The following is a 21,349-nucleotide window of genomic DNA, read 5'->3' on the forward strand; positions in this document are numbered from 1 at the left end:
ACACACAATTATAATCACTTGCTTTCTTTATTATCAGGCCATACCCAGATTTTATGTTTTCCCTATCCTTTGACCACCATTTAACCTCTTTCCTGGTTAGACTGTCAATAGTTAAAATTTTGCTATTAAATATTATGTATTTACTGTGGGTGTCAGAGGGAGTAATTCTGTGACATGGTTTCCTTGCAGAGGTTGCTGGTAATCTATCAATATCCTTCATCTTTAAATAATAAGTAATAGAACTTTCCAGTTCTACAGGGACTCTCGTTCACTCAGCTAAAAAATCTACATTTCCCAGCTTCCCTTGTAGCTGGGTGTGGTCATGTGACTGAATTCCAACCAATGGGATGTGAGCAAAAGTGATTATGTCATTTCCAGGTCTTGCCCTTAAAAGGAATGAGTGTACACTCCCCTTCTCTCTTCCTCTTCTCAATGGCCAGGATGCAAACATTGATGGCAGGAGCTGAAGCAGTCACCTTGGAACTCAGAAATGGAAGTCACATGTTGAGAATGGCAGAGATACTCTACCAGCTGTAGACTACATTCCTTTGGACTACTATGTAAGAGAGAATAAAAATTCTGCTTAGTTTAAGTCATTGTATTTTGGGGTCTTCTGACTACCTATTTTATGCTCTAAGCTTCATGTTACTACCATTACCCAGGAACCTGTCCTTCTTACTTGTACTTATTTGTGTTTTCTTAGTTCAAGTTTTATGATTTCTGTATTCCTTTTAAAAACTTAAACTGTTAGCTAGTGGGTCATCTAATTTTTTTTTCAAAGAATCAGCTTATGGTTTTCCTTATTCTAGAGTGCTTAGAGTTTTAAGATTATTTTTGCTACCTTTACACTTGAATTAATTTCCAGCCATTTATGGAATTGTTGAGTCACATCCTTTCCTCCTCAACATTCTTTCTACATTGTTCCATTGTCCTATGCCATCTAAAACTGCTGAAAAGAAGTCCAAGGTCAGTCTCATTTTCTTCTTCTTGGTAGATGGTCTGCTGCTTCTGCTGGGATGTTTATAGTAGGAAGCTTTTGTTATCCCTAAGATTTAGGAACTTCACAAGAGCTATTCTGCTTTCAATAGTCTCTTTACTCAATTTACCTGGAATATAGGAAATTCTGTTCACTTGCCAAGCTGAGTCTTTTTGTTTCAGAAATGGCTTTTCTTTTACGCTTGTGACTACTTTTTCAATTTCATTTGTTCCCTCTTCATCAGGACTCTAGCTGTATGCTGGATCAATATAAACATCTCACATAGCTACCATTTTCTTTCTAATCGTTTCATCTCTTTGTACTTCTCTTTTGAGTCTGTGTGATATTCTCACATCTGTTATCCGTGGCACTGACTCACTTTTCTGTTATAGCAACTCCACTTCTTGTGGTTTCTAATGTGACTTTCAGATAGTGTGTTTTTCTTCTATTTCTTTCCTTACCTTTCCAAGTCTCCTTTTCATATAATTTTGGTATCTCTGAATTTTTGTTTCATAGGGTCTCATATTGTATTCAGTTAGAGTGATACTTTTCAAAGAATTTATTCTATTTTCTGAAATCATTTTTCTTCTGATGTGTTTTCTTTATATGTATTTTTCTACTGACATTCTTTGGGAGAGGAGAATAGTAGCTCACGTAGATCCCATGGTAGCTCTTTACTAAGAAATAGTGACTAGTACTTGAATCCATTTGCCCTTGAGATATAACTTCTATTTCATAGGAAATGTAGTAGCTAGAGAAGAAAGCTAACACAAGGGAAAACCAGAGAAATACAGAAGGACATTCTGTAGGACAACTGACTCAGTTTTTTCCACCAGTAAGTGTTCTAAAAAAGGGACTGGATGAGATTAAGCTTAACAGGCATTAGGGTCCTTGATTGGATACTGATATGGATAAAGCAGCTAAGAATAATTGGAAAAATTTTAATATGGCCTGGAAATTAAATGAGATGAGATAAAATAACTAAAACACAAAGGTAGAAAGTGTTACCTAAACAAAACAAGGATAAAAATGTTATAAAACCATTTTTACAGTATGATCTCATTTTAGTACACACACAGGTAGCTGTTACAGTAAGTGATATTCTCTGGGTGGTAGGAATATGCTATTTGTTTTTAAGCTTGTCTATATTTTCTAATATTTTACAAGTACATATACTTTTTATGTAATACAGTTTGTTTTTTTTAATAGTGACACATATTTAAAATTGGAGAAGGGAATGGCTACTCACTCCAGTATTGGATAGAGGACCCTGGTGGGCTCCAGTCCATGAGGTCACAATGAGTCAAACATGACTGAGCAACTAACACTTTACTTTTATATTTAAAATATTTACCATGGAGATAATAAAGCTTAAGCTTCAAGGTCCCTTATGTGCCCTTCCAAGGTCTAGGAGGACATCCCTCCAGCAATTTTGTACCATACTTTTGTAGGATTTTTAAATCTCATTTTTGATTTCTCTAGCATTTTTAAATTGTGGTAAAGACACATAATGAAAAGTTCACTCTTTTAACCATTTTTAGGTTTACAGTTCAGCGGTAGTGCATGCCTTCACATTGTTGTGCAAATATCATCACCACTCATCTCCAAGGCTTGGTCATCTTTCCAAGCTCAAACTCTGTACCTGTTAAACAATAACTCTTGACTCACCCCTCTCTCCAGTCTTTTTATTTTTAAGAATCTCCAAAACTGTATAAGCTTTAAACTCCACAAAACCTGGGCCTAGCCTCAACTGACAACCAGATATCCTAGTCATTCTTGAGAAAGCTTTTGAAATGATACCTAACCCTGACAAGGTGACTTTAACCTCAAACCAAAGGACAATCAACATACTCAAGGAGACTCTCACCAAAGTGCTCATCAGTAAATGTGCAAAAGTCAATAATTGTGACAACATCAACAACAGTGTATACACATAAAAACAAAACCAGTGAATGTTACTAGAATATATATTAAACAACTTTTTCCAGAAGTTACTTGTTTGTCATTCTTAAGGTCCAATTTTATTGTAAAGTTAAGCCTATTTTCTTCATTACTTAGAATTATTGGTAAATAGTACCATAACTTCCTGTAAAATTAGTCCAGGGGAGTATATAGGCATTTTATATAGTTCTATCAGCTAGTTTTAAGCCTGATTCAAAATCAAAGAAACCTTTATTTCTTTCATACTTAGAAGAAGTTCAAGGTAAGAGTCCAGGACTAGTATAATTTTATGATCCTCAAGGAACTGGAGCCCTTTTATCTTGCTATGCTACCATCCTTAACATGCCAATTCATGGCCCAGTAGGGTTGCTCAAGCTCCAGCCATCAAGTCTATATTCCAGTCTGAAGGGAAAAATGAGTGAAAAAGAGCATGCCCCCTTCCCATGATGATTCCTTACAGAAATTTCATCCACCTCCTGATCTTGCATCATTTTTGCCCTATAGCCTTAGCTAGCCGAGAGAGAGGCCAGGAAACACAATTTTTATTCCACAAACTCATGCCAACTAAAAACCAGATGCTCTATTACTAGAGACCCAATGGTCAAATATATCCAAACCATACATCTAAGCTTTACTGCAGCATGTAAGCTTTAGCTGTGAAAAGCACCGTATCAGTGTACTAATTATCATCACTTTTTACTGCGTGTTGTTTCCAGGGAAATTTAAACCACCGGATGTGGTCTCTGACCCCATCCCTAGAGAATGTTACCATAGAAGACATTTCCCCATATGGTAAACAAAGGAAAACAAGGAACGTGAGGGTAGAAGTTGTTGTGCCCATGAGAGAGCCTATAGAGCCGGAGCATAATAGAAACAACCAGAGGTGGGTGACGGAATCAGCAAAGGAAAGCCTCGTGACCTTTCAGCCTTCTCCCTGGCTTGATAATGAAATACAGAAATAAACCTCCCCGCTTGTACTTTGCATATTTTTGGTTGTCATATTGCTTTTCTAAATTGATTGCATTTGACCTTGATGAGGGAATTTACCTTGGTGGTTAATAGAGTCTGGAATTTTGTTCAAACTAGAATAGGATTTCTCCCTGAAATAGTGGTAGTGGTCAGTAGGAGTGGTGGTCAGTCTGCTGGGTTCTTTGCCTCTTATCTAGCTGCCCCAAGATCTGGGCTCTTTTTTCCTCTGGCTCAGGGTTGAGGCATACTCACTCTCTGAGAAGAAGCAGGGCATGTTGATCTAGCAGAGTGGCTCATTGGGATTCTGTTCCTCTCAGCTGGCACCCCCACCCAGACAGCCTCTGGGTAAGAAACCACTTATTCCTACTGTTCTTCAGTTTGACTTCCTTAGGGAAATTAGCCCCGCAGAAGTAGCCAGACAGTGGTAGCAAAGTATAGAGCAGGCACCTACAGTCCTGCAGCTTCTCCCAGAACCAGCAGAGGCTACTGCAGATAGACCAGGTCACATGGGGCCCACATGGTACAGAGCTCTGGAAAGCTGTTTTAAATCAACCACCGCCCTTAAAACTCTTTGAGGGTAGGTCACATTTGGAGTAAGGAAGGCTTGAAAGGCAGGGAGGGGACTTTCCTCTTAACAGCGGAAGGAGCTTCCTAACAGCCTTCCTTTTCTGCTTTGTGCCTGGGTCAGCAAGTTCTAGGGGAGCTGTGTCCTCAGGTCCCAAGGGGGCTGGGGCCTGTCGGGGCATGCAGCAAGCTGTGAAAGCACTCTGGAGGAAAAGGGAGGCTCCTCTTCATTTCCCTTTCCCGCAGGCCTGCCCTGGTTTTTCATGATGTCATCCATTCATCATTGTGAGCTGATTGGTGGCCCCAGGCCTTGGCTGGCTGCCCAAGGCCAGGAGGGAAGAAAGAGGACCCAGGACAAATGCGCAGCAGGCCCCTGAGTATGTGCGGAAATGTTGTCATCAGTTCCACATAGAAAGACTTGGAACAAATCGAAGAAGACAGTAAAAGTCACAAGATCCTATCCAACCTTCCCTTCCCTGAATGCCTGGGAAGAATTCAGGGGCCTCTTTCCTGTGGATGGGGAACCAAATCCTGGAGTGGGCCTGGGTGTGGAGGAGGGACTGCTTGGCCAGATGGTTCATTCTCCAGAATTCAACCTGTTTCCTGAATCAGTGGTGTTTGAAAGCAACTTTGTCCAGGTACTCTTGGGCCGCTCCGAATGGCACTCCTTGATTCCTCTAAATCTCTTCCCACAATGTGACGGAGAGTCTGTCCCTGGAACTGCAGTGGAGTGACTACTGAGGCAAAGAGAGGAACCGAAGGCAAGGCTACCCACACCTGACCCTGACGTTGCAGAGACCCAGATAGGCTTTCTCCTGCAGTCACTCTGGGGAGAGAGGTCAAGGGTTCTCTGCTCTGAGGGGAGGGTTTGATCTCTGAATCCCTTAGTTTACTTCATCCTCCAGGCTGTCAGTTCAAAGTAGATGAACAAAGAGGCAGTAAAATGAGATGCTATTTACGGCTTTAGAGCAGAAATGCTGATGGATGAAAGAATAGAAGTCGGGCACCCAGAGAGATCTAGGCTCAGAGTCTGGTCCATTTTTTTCTCGTCAGGGGATGTCATGGTGCAGGTGACCTGTGCACCAGTTTTCTTTGTTGTAAAAGAGGTGGGACTGACCTGGCTGGGAAACATGGGAAGAAAGGCCTCAGTACAGGAGTACTCAGTGCATTTTGTTTCCTTGCCTGGGCTCTCCTTGGGCCATATGGGACCCAGAATAAGCAGCACTTGGGGGTTACAGGGGCCTGACAGTGAAAAAAAGATGCAGGAGATAATAGGGCCCCTCAAGAAAGTGCCAAAGGGCAGGTTTTTTAATTAAAAGTCAGGAAACGGTCTGGGGAGGATTCATGGAAGTGTGACACATGTTCAGGGAACTCTTGTGGGCAATTGCTAATATTGGGTTAGTCAAAAAGCTCATCCGATTTTTCCATATCAGCTTAAAAAACCCAAATGAACTTTTTGGTCAACACACAATAGGCAAAGTAAATACTGTTACAGTTGTTTAACCAATAGAGGTTTAACTGTGGTTCCAAACAAGTGATGACTTTGCCCCACCAGTACTGGAGCCATGTCTGAAGCCATTGGCCATGTCTGAATGAAGCATTTTGGATTGTCACAGTTTGGGGTGGGGTTGGGGTGGTCACTGCTGTCCGCATCTATTGGGCAGAGGCCATGGATGCTGTTAAACACCTTACAACACACAGGAGAGCCCGCTCCTCCCAAACAAAGAATTATCCAGCCCCAAATGTGAACAGTGCTGAGTTTGAGAAGCTCTCTCGTGAAACACGCTGCTGCTCCTGCCAAACTCTCAGACTGTGCCTGGGGGACTGCTTTGCAGGTCAGAAAGGGCAGGGACTGGATAGACATCTACAAAGCCTACAACACCATGGCCCTGGGGGTGACCTCCTCCGTGCCCTGCCTGCCTCTTCCCAACATCCTCCTCATGGCCAGTGTCAAATGGCACCACAGGCAGAACCAGACATGGAACAAACCATCCACAGCCCCCAAGATCATCCTGAAGAGGTGAGCATCCTGAAGTGGGGCAAAGGGGGAGGCATGTAACATGGATAGGAAGGAGGGCCAGTTTACATCCCCACTTTCCTTCTTGTTGCACTCACTGCACTGAATTCTTAGGAAGTCTCTCTACTTTGAGGCAAGGGACAAGGAAGCCAAGGGGTCTAGGAGACGAAGCATTGGTTGGGAGATGCAGGTTCTAGACCTTATGCAACTGACTAGACTCAAAACCAGAAAAGGCAATGGCAACCCATTCCAGTACTCTTGCCTGGAGAATCCCATGGACGGAGGAGCCTGGTAGGCTGCAGTCCATGGGGTTGCAAAGAGTCGGACACGACCGAGCGACTTCACTTTCACTTTTCACTTTCATGCATTGGAGAAGGAAATGGCAACCCACTCCAGTGTTCTTGCCTGGAGAATCCCAGGGACGGCGGAGCCTGGTGGGCTGCCATCTATGGGGTCGTGCAGAGTTGGACACAACTGAAGTGACTTAGCAGCAGCAGCAGCAGCAGACTCAAAACAATTTTTGAGTTCCAAGTTACTTGATGCATTTCAGTTTTCCTACTGGTAAAGTGAATTGAATGAAGTCTTACTTGGAACTGTAATATTATGATTGTCTGGGATGCAATGGCCCTTTATTTTTTCAGATTTCCAACTTTTTATTTTGTATTGGGTATAGCCAATTAACAAAGTTGTGGTAGTTTCAGGTGAACAGCAAAGTGACTCAGCCATACATATACTTGTATCCATTCTCCCCCCATATCCTCCTCCCATCCAGGCTGGCACATAACACTGAGTATAGTTCCATGTGCTATACCCTTGCTGGTTATTCATTTTAAATACAGCAGTGTGCAGTGGCCCCTTTAGATGCTTGAGCCTCTTCAAGTAATTTGCAGGATATCTCAAGAATCTCTAAATATTCCCAGAAGCCCAAGTTAACTTTTCATTGCTCCATGTTGCTTCAATAATAAACCTCTCCGTTATGTTCTAAGCACCCCCTACAGCAAGTGCATCCCAGTTCAGCTGACTAATCCCAGATCCAAAGCCAGCTCCCTGAACTTTAGCTCCTTTGGGAAGAGTAATTGGGGCCTTAAGGTCAATGAATGGACAAGCTGGACAGTGGGACCCAGCTCCTGTTGTTCTATCAAGAAGAAAATTAAAAATCCCTATGATCTCAGATACCTTACTCCCAGGCTGCCCCTCTCAAGCAGGATTCAGGGAACACCAACATGAGAATCGTGGCAGGATAGGTGGAGGTTAAAATGCAGATTCCAGGGCCCCACCCCAGACCTACTGAATCTGAATCTTTGGGGGTAAATTCAGGTGTCTGCATTTTAACCAAGCTCCCCAGGTGAATCTGATCTCCCTGAAGTTTGTGAACCACTGTGCTAACCATTCACTCCTACCCACCCCCAAAGCCTTGGTCCTAAAGGAGACACTCTTCATTTTAGTGAAGACAGGGTTGGACCATGTGTGTTATCAATGTGTGTCTTCCCTTGCGTCTTCAGGATTCTCCCATTGAAGTTTGTGGAGCTCCAGGTCTCTGACCACCTTCAACGTGTCCTGCGTTTGAGGACAGTCACAGAGAAGATATACTATCTAAAACTCCACCCTGACCATCCTAAGACTGTCTTCCACTTCTGGATCCGGCTCATTCAAATTCTGCAGAAGGGCCTGTCCATCACCACCAAAGACCCCAGGATTCTTGTCACTCACTGCCTGGTACCCAAGAGTAGCTGCAGTCCCTCAGGAGACTCACAGGTAAGTGGACACTATGGCCTCCTCCAGCCAAGGCCAGAGCTGAGCTGTAGAGCTTGGGTAAGCTGATATGGGAGCACCCTGGGAAGGCGATCCCTGCCTTAGGCCTTTTCTAATCACTTTATTGATTAAAATTCACTCAAGTGTACAGTTCAGCATTTTCAGTAAATAGAGTTCTGCAACCATCACCACCATATCTATCACCCTAAAAAATTCCCTCATGCCCATTTGCAGTCATTTTGTTCCTACTTTCTACCCTAGGCAACCACTGATCTGTCTTCAAACTCCACTCATATTTCTGAAACATTTCATATACATGGAATCCTATAATATATAGTTTTTGTGTCTGGCTTCTTTCATTTAGCGTAAGGTTTTTCAAGTTCATTCATATCATAGCATGAGGCCAACTCTATGTCAGAGTCACAGATTATCAATAATTTCTTCCTTTTTAATAAGCTGAATAGTATTCCACTGCATGGATATACCACATTTTGTTTGTCTAGTCACCAGTTGATGGACATTTGGATCATTTTTGTGCATGTGTGCTCAGTCCTGTCCAACTCTTTGAGACCCCATGGACTGCATCCCACCAGGCTCCTCTGTCCATGAAATTTTCCAGGCAAGAATACTGGAGTGGGTTGCTCTTTCCTCCTCCAGGAGATCTTCCTGGCCCAGGTATCGAATCTGCATCTCCTGTATCAGCAGGCAGATTCTTTACTGCTGCACCACCTGGGAGAGCTTTGGGTTATTTCGTTTGGGCCTATTATGAATAATGCTGCTGTGAACATTTGTGTACAAGTTTTTGTATAGATGTATATTAGGGTATGTTTTCATTTGTTGTGGGTAGATTCCAAGAATTTGGAATTGCTGAGTCATATGGTAAGTTTGTGTTTAAACAGGCAAACCTTTTTCCAAAGTGACTGTACCATTTACATTCCCACCAGGAATGTGAGAGGGTTCTGCTTTCTCCACATCTTCACCAACAATGATATTATCTTCTTAATTAAAGCTATTCTAGGGGATATGTTGTGTTTTTAATTAGGATTTCCTGTCAAGAAACTTTTCATAGACATGTTAACCATTTACATATATTCTTGGTGAAATTTCTATTCAAATCTTTTCTTATTAAAAAAAAAAATTTGTATTGAGTTGTAAGAGCTCTTTGCATATTATGGATATAAGTCCTTTATCAGATATATGACTTGTAAATGTTTTTTCCCAGTCTGTGAGTTGTCTTTTCATTTTCTTAATGATGTTTTCTAAGGAGCAAAACTTTTAAATTTTGATGAAGTGCAGTTTATCAATTTTTTCTTTAATAGATCTTTTAACTAAAAACTCTTTGTTCAACCCAAAGTCACAAAGGTGTTATCCTATATTTTCTTCAAGAAGTTGTATAGACTTCTTTTAAAAAAAAAAATTTTTTTTTTTGCCACATCATGTGGCATGTGGGATCTTAGTTCCCCAGCCAAGAATTGAATATGAGCCCCTGCCATTTGAAACATGGAGTCTTAACCACTGGACCACAAGGGAAGTCCCTAGACTTAGCTCTTACACGTAGGTCTTTGATCCCTTTTGAGTTAATATTTTTGTATGATGTGAGGTAAGGGTACATTTTTTAGTAATTTTTTTTTTTTGGCATGTGGATGTTATAACAGTTCTAGTATCGTTTGTTAAAAGACTATCCTTCCCATGTTGAATTGTCTTGGCATTGGACCATAAACGTAAGGATTTATTTCTGGCTTCTCAGTTCTGTTCCATTGATCTGTTTGCTATTCTTGTGCCAATACCACAATGTTTTGATAAACGAAGCTTTATAGTAAGTTTTTTGAAACCTCTGAATTTTAATTTTTGAAATTGGGTGCTGTAAATCTTCCAATTTTGCTCTTTTTCAAATTGTTTTGGAATAGCCAATTCCAGATCCTCTGCATTTCCATGTAAATTTTAGGATCAACTTGCCAATTTCTGCAAAAAAAAAAAAACAAACAAACCTGCTGGAATTTTGGTAAGGACATGTTGAATTTATACAACAATTTGGGGAAAATTGCCATCTTGACAATATTGAGTCTTTCAGTACATATGTATACAAAGTCTTTCCATTTATATCAATCTAATTTCCCTTAGCAATGTTTGCAGCTTTCAGTTTATAAGTTCTGCACTTCTTTTGTTCAATATATTGCTAAGTATTTGATTGTTGTTGATATTATTGTGAATGGAATTGTGTTATCTTAATTTTGTATCACTTATTGAAAGTATATAGAAATACAATCGATTTTTGTGTATTGTTATTAGCTGTAGTAGTTTTCATGGATTCCTTAGGATTTTCTAATTTTTGCATACATTCTTGTTATCTGCAAATAAATACAACTTAATTTCATTTCTCATTTGGATCCATTTATTTGTTTATTGCTTATTGCATTAGTTAGAACCTTCAGCACAGTGTTTAATAAAAGTAACAAAAGCAGACATCCTTGCCTCATTCCGGGTATTAGGGGGAAAATATCCAGTCTTTCACTAAGTATGATATTAACTATAGGATTTTTGTAGATGCCCTTTATAAGATAGAGGAAATTCCTTTCTATTCCTTGTTTATTAAGAGTTTTTATCATGAATGGGTATTAGATTTTGCTAAGTGCTTTTTCTCTGTCTACTAAGATGATCATATTGTTTGTTATTTATTAATATAGTATATTGTTGTTGTTTAGTTGCCAAGTTGTGTCCAACTCTTTGCAACCCCATGGACTGTAGCCTGCCAGACTCCTTTGTCCATGTCCATAGGATTTCCCGGGCAAGAATACTGGAATGGGTTGCCATTTTCTTCTCCAGGGGAACTTCCCAACACAGGGATAGATCCCAGGTCTCCTGCACTGGCAGGTGGATTCTTTACCACTGAGCCAACAGGGAAGCCCATATATTACTTTAATTCTTAGATGTTAAACCAGCCTTGTGTTCCTGCAATAAATTCCATTACATTATGTTGTATATGATCCTTTCTATATAGTTTGATTTGATTTGCTAGCATTTTGTTAAGAGTTTTGCACCTATGTTCGTTAGAGATATTGGTCTGTAGTGTTCTTGTGATAGCCTGGCTTTGGTATCAGAATAATACTTGCCTTATTGACTAATTTAAAAAGTGTTCCCTCCTCCTCTGTTTCTGAGTTTTTGAAGAATTGATGTTACTACTTCTTTAAATATTTGATAGAAATCAGGGAAGCCACCTGGGCCTTTTTGCCTCAGGCCTTGGAGTCTAATGAACCGAAGCCTGACGTGAGCTACAACATAAGCTCCACAATGGCTGAGATTTTTATCTGTCTTTTTCACTGAGATTCCCCAGCACCTGGCAAATAGTTGATATTCAGTAAATATTAATATTAAATGAACGTGAGCAGCGTGCACAACTGGGGGCATCCCAGGTGGTGCAGTGGTAAAGAATCTGCCTGCCAATCTGGGAGATGCAGGAGATATGGGTTTGATCCCTGGGTCAGGAAGAGCCCCTGGAGGAGGAAATGGCAACTCACTCCAGCATTCTTGCCCGGAAAATTCTATGGACGGAGGAGCCTGGTGGGCTACAGTCCACGGGGCCTGAGTCTGATGTGACTGAGCATGTGCACACACACACACACACACACCCGCACAACCAGAACATCCGAGGGGCATCACAGGCAACAAGAAAAGAGGCAATTTTGCTTTGGCATAAAAAGCACCTCAACACAGGATATTTCTTAGATAAATGAATTTGAAAAACATTAAATTTCTACAATAAACATTTAACCCCCTCTATTTAAATATAAAACCAAGTACGGTAAGTTTTATTAAAGTTTATATTAATAGACTGTTCAATAACAGTAAGGTATGTTAAGAATAGCTTACCTACACTAAATTATGTTTAAAGTTTTCAATAACAATATTATTCTTAGGACATCAAAGGAAATTTATAACAATAGAGATCAAAACAAACAGATATAGCCTCAGAATTGCCTCTCTGAGCTGCTGGCATGGCTTTGTCTGATGGAACACTTCAGGTTCTAACACTTTCGGTTCTAGACCATGATATTAGGAAAATGCAGAGATGCTAAGACCTTAACAACCTGGCTTTGTTTTTCTTTCCTCCATCTAGTTAGTACAGAAGAAACTCCAAGCTTCCCAGCCCAGCGAGAGCCTCATGCAGCTGATGGCCAAAGGGGAGAGCGAGGCCCTCTGTCTGATCTTTGCGGACTTGCATCAGCACAACCTGTTCAGGTACATGACTCAAATCCAGCCAGCCTGATGTCCCCAACGTGGTCTGCCCCAGAGACCCAGAAACCAAGTAATCTGGTTAAGGGGCACAAGGAAGTACATGAAATTCTGCCCTTCCACATGCAATCCAGTCTGTATTCTTGACTCGGAAACCTTTTCCTGGTCTCTTTGCCTGATTGTCCTCCACAAGCAATGTGGGCTTGACTTCAGAGGAGGATATTCATAAAAAATGAAAAGTAACCTCTTCAATATTAAGAATAAATTAGTGACACAGTGGAAAAGTAAAACCTAATTTCTAATCTAGTTCCTAGATTTCCTACTGAGAAATAATCAAAACATTGTTGAAAACTTCCTCTATCACTGAGTTCCTTTACCTACATACTTGGCCTCTGCTTGGACTTTATGGAGCTTCTGTGGTCATTTTTTAAAAAGTGTTTTCTGGAAAGCTCCCTCATGTAGGCCTGTCTTCTCCATGTCTGAGGAAATGTCATTGTAGGTACAGATGACTTAGGGTTGACTCTTAGGACTGGTTGGTATGAGAGAGACAAAAGCAGAGCACACTTAGACCTCAGGATACCACAGCCAGAGAGCAAAGATCAAGTGGGAACCAGAGTTCCAGCAAACTTGACATGTGGTGTCAAAGAAAAGGAAGAACAGAAATGAATTAGTAAATGTCACCAGAAGAGAAAAACACCAAAGAAGGAGATTTTGTCATAACAGGGACCAGCATTTCAGAGACAGAATTCAAAAAAGAAAGTTTTTTTGTATGTATGAGTGCCAGTAATAAACTGAAAATCAGGAGAGCTCAGAGGAGGCGAAGTCGCATAGTGGGTAAGTGCTCACATAGGTTTGGGCCCAAGTCACTGCTCTGACTATGAGCCCTTGGGCACATTGCTTAACTCTGCTGGGCCTCAGTTTTCAGATCTATAGAGTGGAAATTATGATAACGCCAACCTCATCCAGATAGTGTCAGTATAAAATGAACCCATATGCATCAAGTGCTTGGCTGGTCCTCAGCAAATCTAGAGGCAGTTATAAGTTAACTCTCAATAAATATTAACTTGTATTCTAACTTGGGCTGAAAGTAGAAAAGTGATAACACAAGAAAAAGACTTATTAGTTGCCTGATGTTGAAGAATTTTTTATACTGGGGTTGTCATTGGTATATCACACAGAGATCTGTAATGAAGTTCCAGGGTAAGATATCACAATCTGAACAGGAGAGCTCTGGACTTAATACAGCCATTTTTTTTTCTACCACACCATTCAGCTTGCAAGCTCTTAGCTCACTGACCAAGGGTGGAACTCCTGACCCCAGGCAGTGGAAGTGCAGAGTTCTAACCATTGGACCATCAGGGAATTCCCAGAACAAGATATTCTGAAGCAACTTTTTGATTGTCTCAAAATGTTAACTCACAGATTTTCTTTATTACTCTTAGGACAGCCTCTGTTTATACCTCATTAGCCACACCTATATTTAGTCATAGCTATGGTTTTTCCAGTAGTCATGTATGGATGTGAGAGTTGGACCAGAAAGAAAGCTAAGCGCCAAAGAATTGTGATGCTTTCAAATTGTGGTGCTGGAGAAGACTCTTGAGAGTCCTTTGGACTGCAAGATCAAACCAGTCAATTCTAAAGGAAATCAACCCTCAATATTCACTGGAAGGACTGTTGCTGAAGCTGAAGCTCTAATACTTTGGTCACCTGATGCGATGAGTCGACTCATTGGAAAAGAGCCTAATGCTGGGAAAGATTGAAGGCAAAAGGAGAAGGGGTGGCAGAGGATGAGATGGTTAGATAGCATCACTGACTCAGTGAACATGAATTTGAACAAACTCCAGGAGATAGTGGAAGGCAGAGGAGCCTCGTGTGCTGCAGTCTATGGAGTTGCAAAGAGTGGGGCATGACTTAGACACTGAATAACGATAGCCACACCCAGTTGCAAAGGAGGCTGGGAAATGAAGCCTCTACTCCACATAGCCATGGGCCCAGCACAAAATTAGATGCTCTGCCTCAGCAGGAGAAGGGAAGAAGGGATGCTGGGGGCCTACTGGCAATCTCTGGCACAGAGAGATTTTAATATCTCTGAAAGGTCAGAGAAGTTGAAGACCTAAAGGAAAAACTCACAGAAGTCAGATAAAGGATGGGAAAAGCTGTGCACACTAAGGGAACAAATGGGTGTAAGACTGAGGCTTCGCCCTGAGTAAGAAGCTTAATGAGTCAGTGTAGAGAAAGGGAAGGAAGATCAAGGGGAAGTGGGGATGTTAGTAGAGGACATATGTAGAAGTGGGCAGGGCCCAAACCAGGCAGGGCCTGGGAAGCCATGCCAATGGATTTAAGCTTTAAGTGTAATGGGAACCTTGGCATTTTAAATAGGGAAGTGCTGTGATCCCATTTACATTTTTAAAAGGTCAAGCTGGCTGCTGCTGTGACGGCGATTTGAAGAGAGGCAGGCTAGGTGTGATGGGACCAGCCAGGGAGCCATGGCAACCGAGTCGGGGCTGTCATGTCCAAGATGGATCAGAGAGATGTGAGAAACAGGGAACATTTAATTTTTGCTTCCCCATCTCAAACAATTACTTTGTACAGATGTTTAGTTTCTTCTCTTTCATTTCCCAGCATGAAGCCCTGGAGTGATGATTTTTCTCCTCATTTAGGCAGGTTCTGGTCTGGTTGCAGTTTTAGCAGTTTTTGCACATCAACAGCAATATGCAACTTACAGCAAATAAAATAAATGGCTGAGATGCCAAACAGATGGAGTCACGCCCACTCCACCTCAGCAAAATCAGCGTCAAGGGTTCTGCTCCCCAAACCCCCACCCCATCCTACCTCCCCCTTCTCTAGTTTTCCTTCTGGTGCTTTAATATGGGTCACATCCACCCAATATAGCCACAGCTGTCCTTTTTCATATTTATATCTGCCTCTAAAGCTTTTGTTGCATCAAGAAAAATATAATGAGAAACAAGCTTTAAAACAAGAGTCTCATGCTCTATTCTTTTCCTTCTGACCTTCATTTCCTCGATCCTGAAATGACTGGAGTTCCAGGAGCAGCAAAAAGACAGAGAACAAAAAGGACAGCTCAGGTAAGGGAGGGCACAGGGCACCCACATCTTGGAGAATCTTTCTGCTCTGCAGACATAGGAATAAAATTCCCTCCAGCCCCCCATCCCAACTTCCCTTTGCTGTCAGGATCACCATTATCCTCCTGTACCTTGGTTCCAGTTCTTCTGGGATCTGCAGTCACCCTAGTCTATTTGGCACCACATCACCCCCATTTCTTTCTTTGAAATATTCTTTACATTCTTGAGTTCATTTCCAAGCCCACAGATCCTACCCTAATCTACTTTATTATCTCTGGCCTGGGCCACTGCAGCAATCTCCTGCTAGTTCATTCATTCATTCAAAAACACATATTGGGCACTTGGTAAGTGCCAAACACTGTTGAAGGCTTTGGAGTCACAGTGAAGAAAAACACAGCACCCCATTCAGGGGTTTATAGTTTTTGGAGTCAAATGGGTAAATTCCCAAATCACATAACCTCTCCTTCCAGGTAACATTCAAAGCTCAAGACTGGGGTGTTCCTGTCTTGAGGGCACAAAGGCAGAACTCCCTCACTCCTCCTGGGAAGCTGTCCCAGAAGACCTGGGGTCTGTGCTGAGTCACAGAGGATGAGTACAAGTGGGCTGGCCAAGGCGGATGAGGCAGGGATCCTAGAAAGAGACACAGAGTCTGTGTAAGACAGTATGGCATGTTCTGGAAACAGCAGCCAGTTCCCGATGTATTCTCAGGTTCTAGTTTACCCCAAATCCACTCATTTTGGCATGGCTGATCCTGCATGAGCCTTCCATCTCTTACCTATCTCACCTGATTATTCTCTCCTTCTTAATCAGGAGCTCTCTGCCTTCTTTTCTCCAGCTTAAATCTTCTGCTCTGGTCAAACCTCAGTTATCCTTTCCCATGACTTATTCATCCTCCTCTGCTCCCTTCTTCCTGATGCCACTCTAAATCCTGCCTAATCATCCAGACACACTCACAACTGGGGCTTCCCCGGTGACTCAGCGTTAAGAATCCATCTGCAATGCAGGAGACATGGGTTCAATCCCTGGGTCAGGAAGGTCCCCTAGAGAAAGAAATGGCAACCCACTCCAGTATTTTTGCCTGGAGAATTCCATAGACAGAGGAGCCTGGAGGGCTACAGTCCATGGGTCGCAAAGAGTCAGACACGACTTAGAGACTAAACACTCACAACACCTTCCTGTCCAGGCACATCTTGCCTTGCTCATAACCTCTCTTTCATAACATAAGTTCCCTAATTGTTTCATAGGTTTAAGTCTTATTTCTTCAACCAATACTAAACTTTTTTGTATGCCTCTGAATTCCTACAGTGGGAAGCACAGGTCTGAGAATGCAATAGGAGCTCAATAAATATTCATGTACCACATCCCTAAGAAATTATTCCTCCAAATCGGCTCATAAGGCAGCCAGAATATCATGTTATATTTGGAGGAGTGCGTAGGTCCCAGAGGAGCTGTGCCAACTTTTATCCAAACCAGGGATTCAAACTCAAACATCTGCAGGTGTTATAAAGGAGTAAAGAGTCTACGTGTCATAGATAGAAGAAACAGCTAATTTTCCCCTCATCCCTATTATTCGTAAAACAACAGCTGGGCTGACACGGTTCAGCACTGAAGAGACAGTAGGGGGTGATGGGGACTGTGGCAATGAAAAAGTGAATGTTTCGATTCAAGTTTCATTAATGGTTGCCATGCTGCAACACAGGCCTGGCATTGCCAGATAATCTGATTTTTCAAGAAAAAACAAAAATCTGAATTTTTATATCACATACACCCCCACCCCCCACTTCATAAAAATCTATAGTGTGAAAGTGATAGTTGTTCAGTCATGTCTGATTCTTTGTGAACCCATGGACTGTAGCCTTTCAGGCTCCTTGGTTCTTAGAATTCTCCAGGCAAGACTACTGCAGTGGGTTACCATTCCCTTTTCCAGGGGATCTTCCCAACCCAGAGACTGAACCCGAGTCTCCCGCATCACAGGACAATCCTTTACCATCGGAGCCACCAGGGAAGCCCAACAAAGTACAGTATAGGCCAAACTTAGTGGGGAAACAAAAGGTTCCTGCAGACCAAAGTGAGCCTAGAAGCTGCCAGTTTTCAGCCTCTGTTCTCTATGGTAAGCAGAGCTGACTGCTGGCCCACATTTTCTGCAAGTCTAGAATTGCCTTTTAATATTATGTGATTGCTAATACAATGATGAGTCATTAATGTTTTTACACATACATTCAAACACACACACACGTACATACACACACACTCAAAACATATCTCATGAGATTAGTGTCGAAGAAGATAGAGCTAGAGAATATTTCAAACTTATTTCTAGGACTTGAGAGAACAGCTAGAATTTCAGAGTCACAGGACATCTCTGTCATCGGAACTGTTGCTCCCAAGATGTCCCTAGGCTGATTGCAACGAATGATCCTGGGATGTCCTTAGGACCCTGTTCTTTCCTTGGAGCTGAAGGAACCCCTCTTTTCTCTTTGGGCCAAGTAGCGTATACTTTCAGTTTGGAAGGACACTTACACCCCAGCCTCTTAAAACTTTTGGATGATGAGAGGGAGAGACAGAGGGAGCTACATTTGGAAAAGACAGCATCCCCAAGTGTACCTGTGTAGTTGAACATGTCACTTCCCCATTTGTGGGTGATGTGATCTATATGGTCCTTCCTAAAACTTTAATGTGCAAATGCCCCCCTAGGGATCTTGTTAACATGTAGATTCTGATTCTGAGCATCTGGGCAGACCTGAGACTACATTTCTCACATGCTCTGGGTGATGCCAAAGCTGCTGGGCTGTGAGCCACCCTTAAGTAGCTCAAGCCACGTGGACCAAGAACAGGCTCTGGCTTCAGGCCATCTGGGTTCAAGGGCATTGCCTGTTCAGCTAGCTGAATCTCCTGGGGAAATTCACTTGGTTAACCTCTCCCAGCCATGTTGGTTGCCTCGTTTTATGGGTACTGCCTGTTGACATGATGTAGTGGTAAAAACATGGGTTCTGTTGCCTGGCTATCTGGCTTGGGATTCTGGCCTTGCCTCCTCACGATGTGACCATGGGTAAGTGACTTCACTTTGGGGGGCCTCAAAATCCTCATGCATCAGATGGGGACCATGGCAGCACTGACCTCTCGGAGGTTGTTGTAAGGGTTAAAAGAGCATTAATGCGTGTAATTGTTTGGAACAGTGCCTGGCCCGTAATAAGCACCTCACACATGTTGGCTGGAACCTGTGAGTGTGCTCTGTGAATTAAAGTACAAACAATTGCATTCCTTTTTAACCTAGAAAAAAAAACCTCTCCGAGTGAAGACTCCATCCCTTGCACCCGTGACCTCAGTTGGAGGGATTCGTTCACCTACGGAGAGTGGGAAAGAGAGAACCCCTCTGGGCCACAATCCCTCTCGCTCCTCAGCACTCTGGCAGCCTCCACTGGGCCTCAGCTGGCCCCACTCATAGGTACGGTGACGGCATTCATCCACTGCCTTCCTGGGACCAGCCTGGGTTCAGGTTCTAGGGTCTTGGGAATGATTCCAGGAGGCTGTGGGTTGGGAGTGGGGGACCAGCCATAGCTGCCTCAACACTCTTTCTTCTTGCCCTGTTCTTCTCTACCTCCAACTGGGCTGAGTGAAACCCTAAGTGTGGCACCTCCAGAGCTACCAGAGGCCCCTGGGCTTCCTGCAAGTGGCTCAAAAGAGACAGAGACTAGCAGGACACGGCTGTCACTAGAGCTGCCTTCTCTGTGCTGTGCGGGAGGCATGAGGGGCTGCCTCTGCAGAGGGAGGAGCTCCTTCTCCTTCTCTGGTCTCCATGGGAATCCCAACCTTCTGCTGTGTAGAGTGGGAAGGAGGAAGTCCGTGAGGAACAAAAGTGAAAGTCGCCTCTGACTCTTTATGACGTCATGGACTGCAGCCCACTGGGCTCTTCTGTTCATGGGATTCTCCAGGCAAGAATACTGGAGTGGGTAGCTGATCCCTTCTCCAGGGGATCTTCTTGAACCTGGGATCGAACCCGAGTCTCCTGCAAGGCAGGCAGATTCTTTACCATCTGAGGCACCAGGGAAGCCCGGGAGGGATGAGGTGTAGGGATCAAATTTCTCTGAGGCCCAGCCCTTATCTTTCCATGCACCAAGGCTCATCCATCCATCCATGTATTCATTTAACATGCATTAAGTATTTCCTATGTGCCTCTGTCTGACCAGAGAGAGATCCTTAAAGAAGGTACAGTGGTTTATGTTTTCTAGAGTAAAGTATTATCAATAAGCCACTAACTCTTACAAGTTACCTATTATCAACAGTTGACGATTTAAAAAACTAACAGAAGTATCTAGGTGCCTATAGAAGAGCTCATAAGGCAAGCTACATCTTATTGAAAGTTTTTCTCTCCTATACTCACAGGAAGTTCTATTTGAGCCACCCTTTCACAGTAGAGAGAATCATACGACCCTTGCCAACACCACTCTGCAGCATTCAGCTTTCTGTGCGATACTGTCTTTATGGAGGGGAGGAGAAAAGCTGCACCTAAGGAAAAACTAGAATCGTCTCACGCTGACAGCATAGCCTTTCCCTGGAGAATCGCTTGGGAGCATGGCTCCCAGATGAGAAGCGTTATTCCAGCATTATTCTGGTCCGTAACTTTGCATCCTCACCACCACACATCACTGCACCTCACCTCCCTTCCAGCACAAGAACATACGCTCTCAGAAAGACCAGGATCAAGAGAGAGAGAAGGAAGGAAAGAGAACCAGAACCAGAAAAGAGGTGGAAGAGAACAAAACGGGGCTGAAGAGGAAGGTGGAGGGCGGAAATCAGAGAAGAGGGGAGATGCAGAAAAGTGGTAACAGAAGGAAACGAAGCACACTGAGAGATGCCTCGCCACACTTCTATTTATCTAATTTAAAACTTCAAAGTAAGGCCACATACCAAAGGAGACATGTGTTTTCTTCTCTGCTCAGACTCCTCTGGACAAGGATAAGGGGACAGAAATGAATTCCAGCCAAAGGCCTCTCCTTAAATGTTCCTTTTTGCCAATTTTTCTCCTTAGTCCCTCTGTTTTGATTCAAGCCTTAGACCTTCCTCCTTAGTGCATTTCCTGACTTGGACCTGCTAGCCTGGCCCTGCTGTTCCAAATGGTGGTTTGGGTCTGAGGCTACACAAGTTTCCCGCGGGAGGTGGTAAGACAAGGTGTGTGTTGTAGGGGGAGTTTCTCTTTCTGAGTTTCAGAAATAAGGCTTTCTATTGTCTCAGCCCTACAAACACTGGCTCAATATCTTTTGCATACCATACTCCCTTGAAATAGAGTAACTTGTTAGTACATATTAGATATGCCAAAGAGAGGAGACACAGGCTCAAGCTACAGGTAAATCAGAGGTTCCAGGCTCAAAGTATAGGTAAAATCAAGGGTTCACAAATTATAGATGAAGAGAGTCACTAAGGAGGGTCTGCTAGAGAGACCATGGACTGGTCTCTATTTAAAATGCACGATATTGCATATTCAATAAAAGCCAGACTATACGTATTTCAGAAAAGGTACCCAACCTTCCAATTGGAAAGCTTTTCTGGACATCTTGCTTTGATTTAGGCTATCCTAGGGGAGGGTATTTTTCTTCACTGAAGCAGTTTTCAGACTGAAATGGTTGGAGGCCTAAAAAGTAAGTTCCTCGATCATCATTGGTCTTGCCAAGGATGAGTTATGTCCTAATTCTTGGTGATTTCAGTATCCACATAGATGATCCTTCCCATACCCTAGTCACTGTCCTTGTCCTTCACCCTCCTCAGTCACTGACCCCCCCCTCCCCAATTTACCCTAGAGTTTGCCATTAATAACTGCAC

The 21,349-nt window shown here is 42.8% G+C and overlaps 1 protein-coding gene across 1 annotated transcript; it reads left to right on the forward strand.

The window, feature by feature from the left end:
- The first annotated feature begins 421 nt into the window (after positions 1-421).
- GARIN1B (golgi associated RAB2 interactor 1B) lies at positions 422-20,839 on the forward strand. Its single transcript, XM_055590860.1, has 8 exons — positions 422-560; positions 4,697-5,088; positions 6,286-6,470; positions 7,970-8,222; positions 12,334-12,455; positions 15,498-15,535; positions 18,807-18,977; positions 19,916-20,839. The coding sequence occupies exons 2-8, from the start codon at positions 4,840-4,842 to the stop codon at positions 19,927-19,929; spliced, it is 1,032 nt and encodes a 343-aa protein (XP_055446835.1). The 5' UTR covers positions 422-560; positions 4,697-4,839; the 3' UTR covers positions 19,930-20,839.
- Positions 20,840-21,349: the final 510 nt, after the last annotated feature.

Source organism: Bubalus kerabau, chromosome 8 (assembly GCF_029407905.1).
Source record: "Bubalus kerabau isolate K-KA32 ecotype Philippines breed swamp buffalo chromosome 8, PCC_UOA_SB_1v2, whole genome shotgun sequence".
Classification (NCBI taxonomy): Eukaryota; Metazoa; Chordata; class Mammalia; order Artiodactyla; family Bovidae; genus Bubalus; species Bubalus kerabau.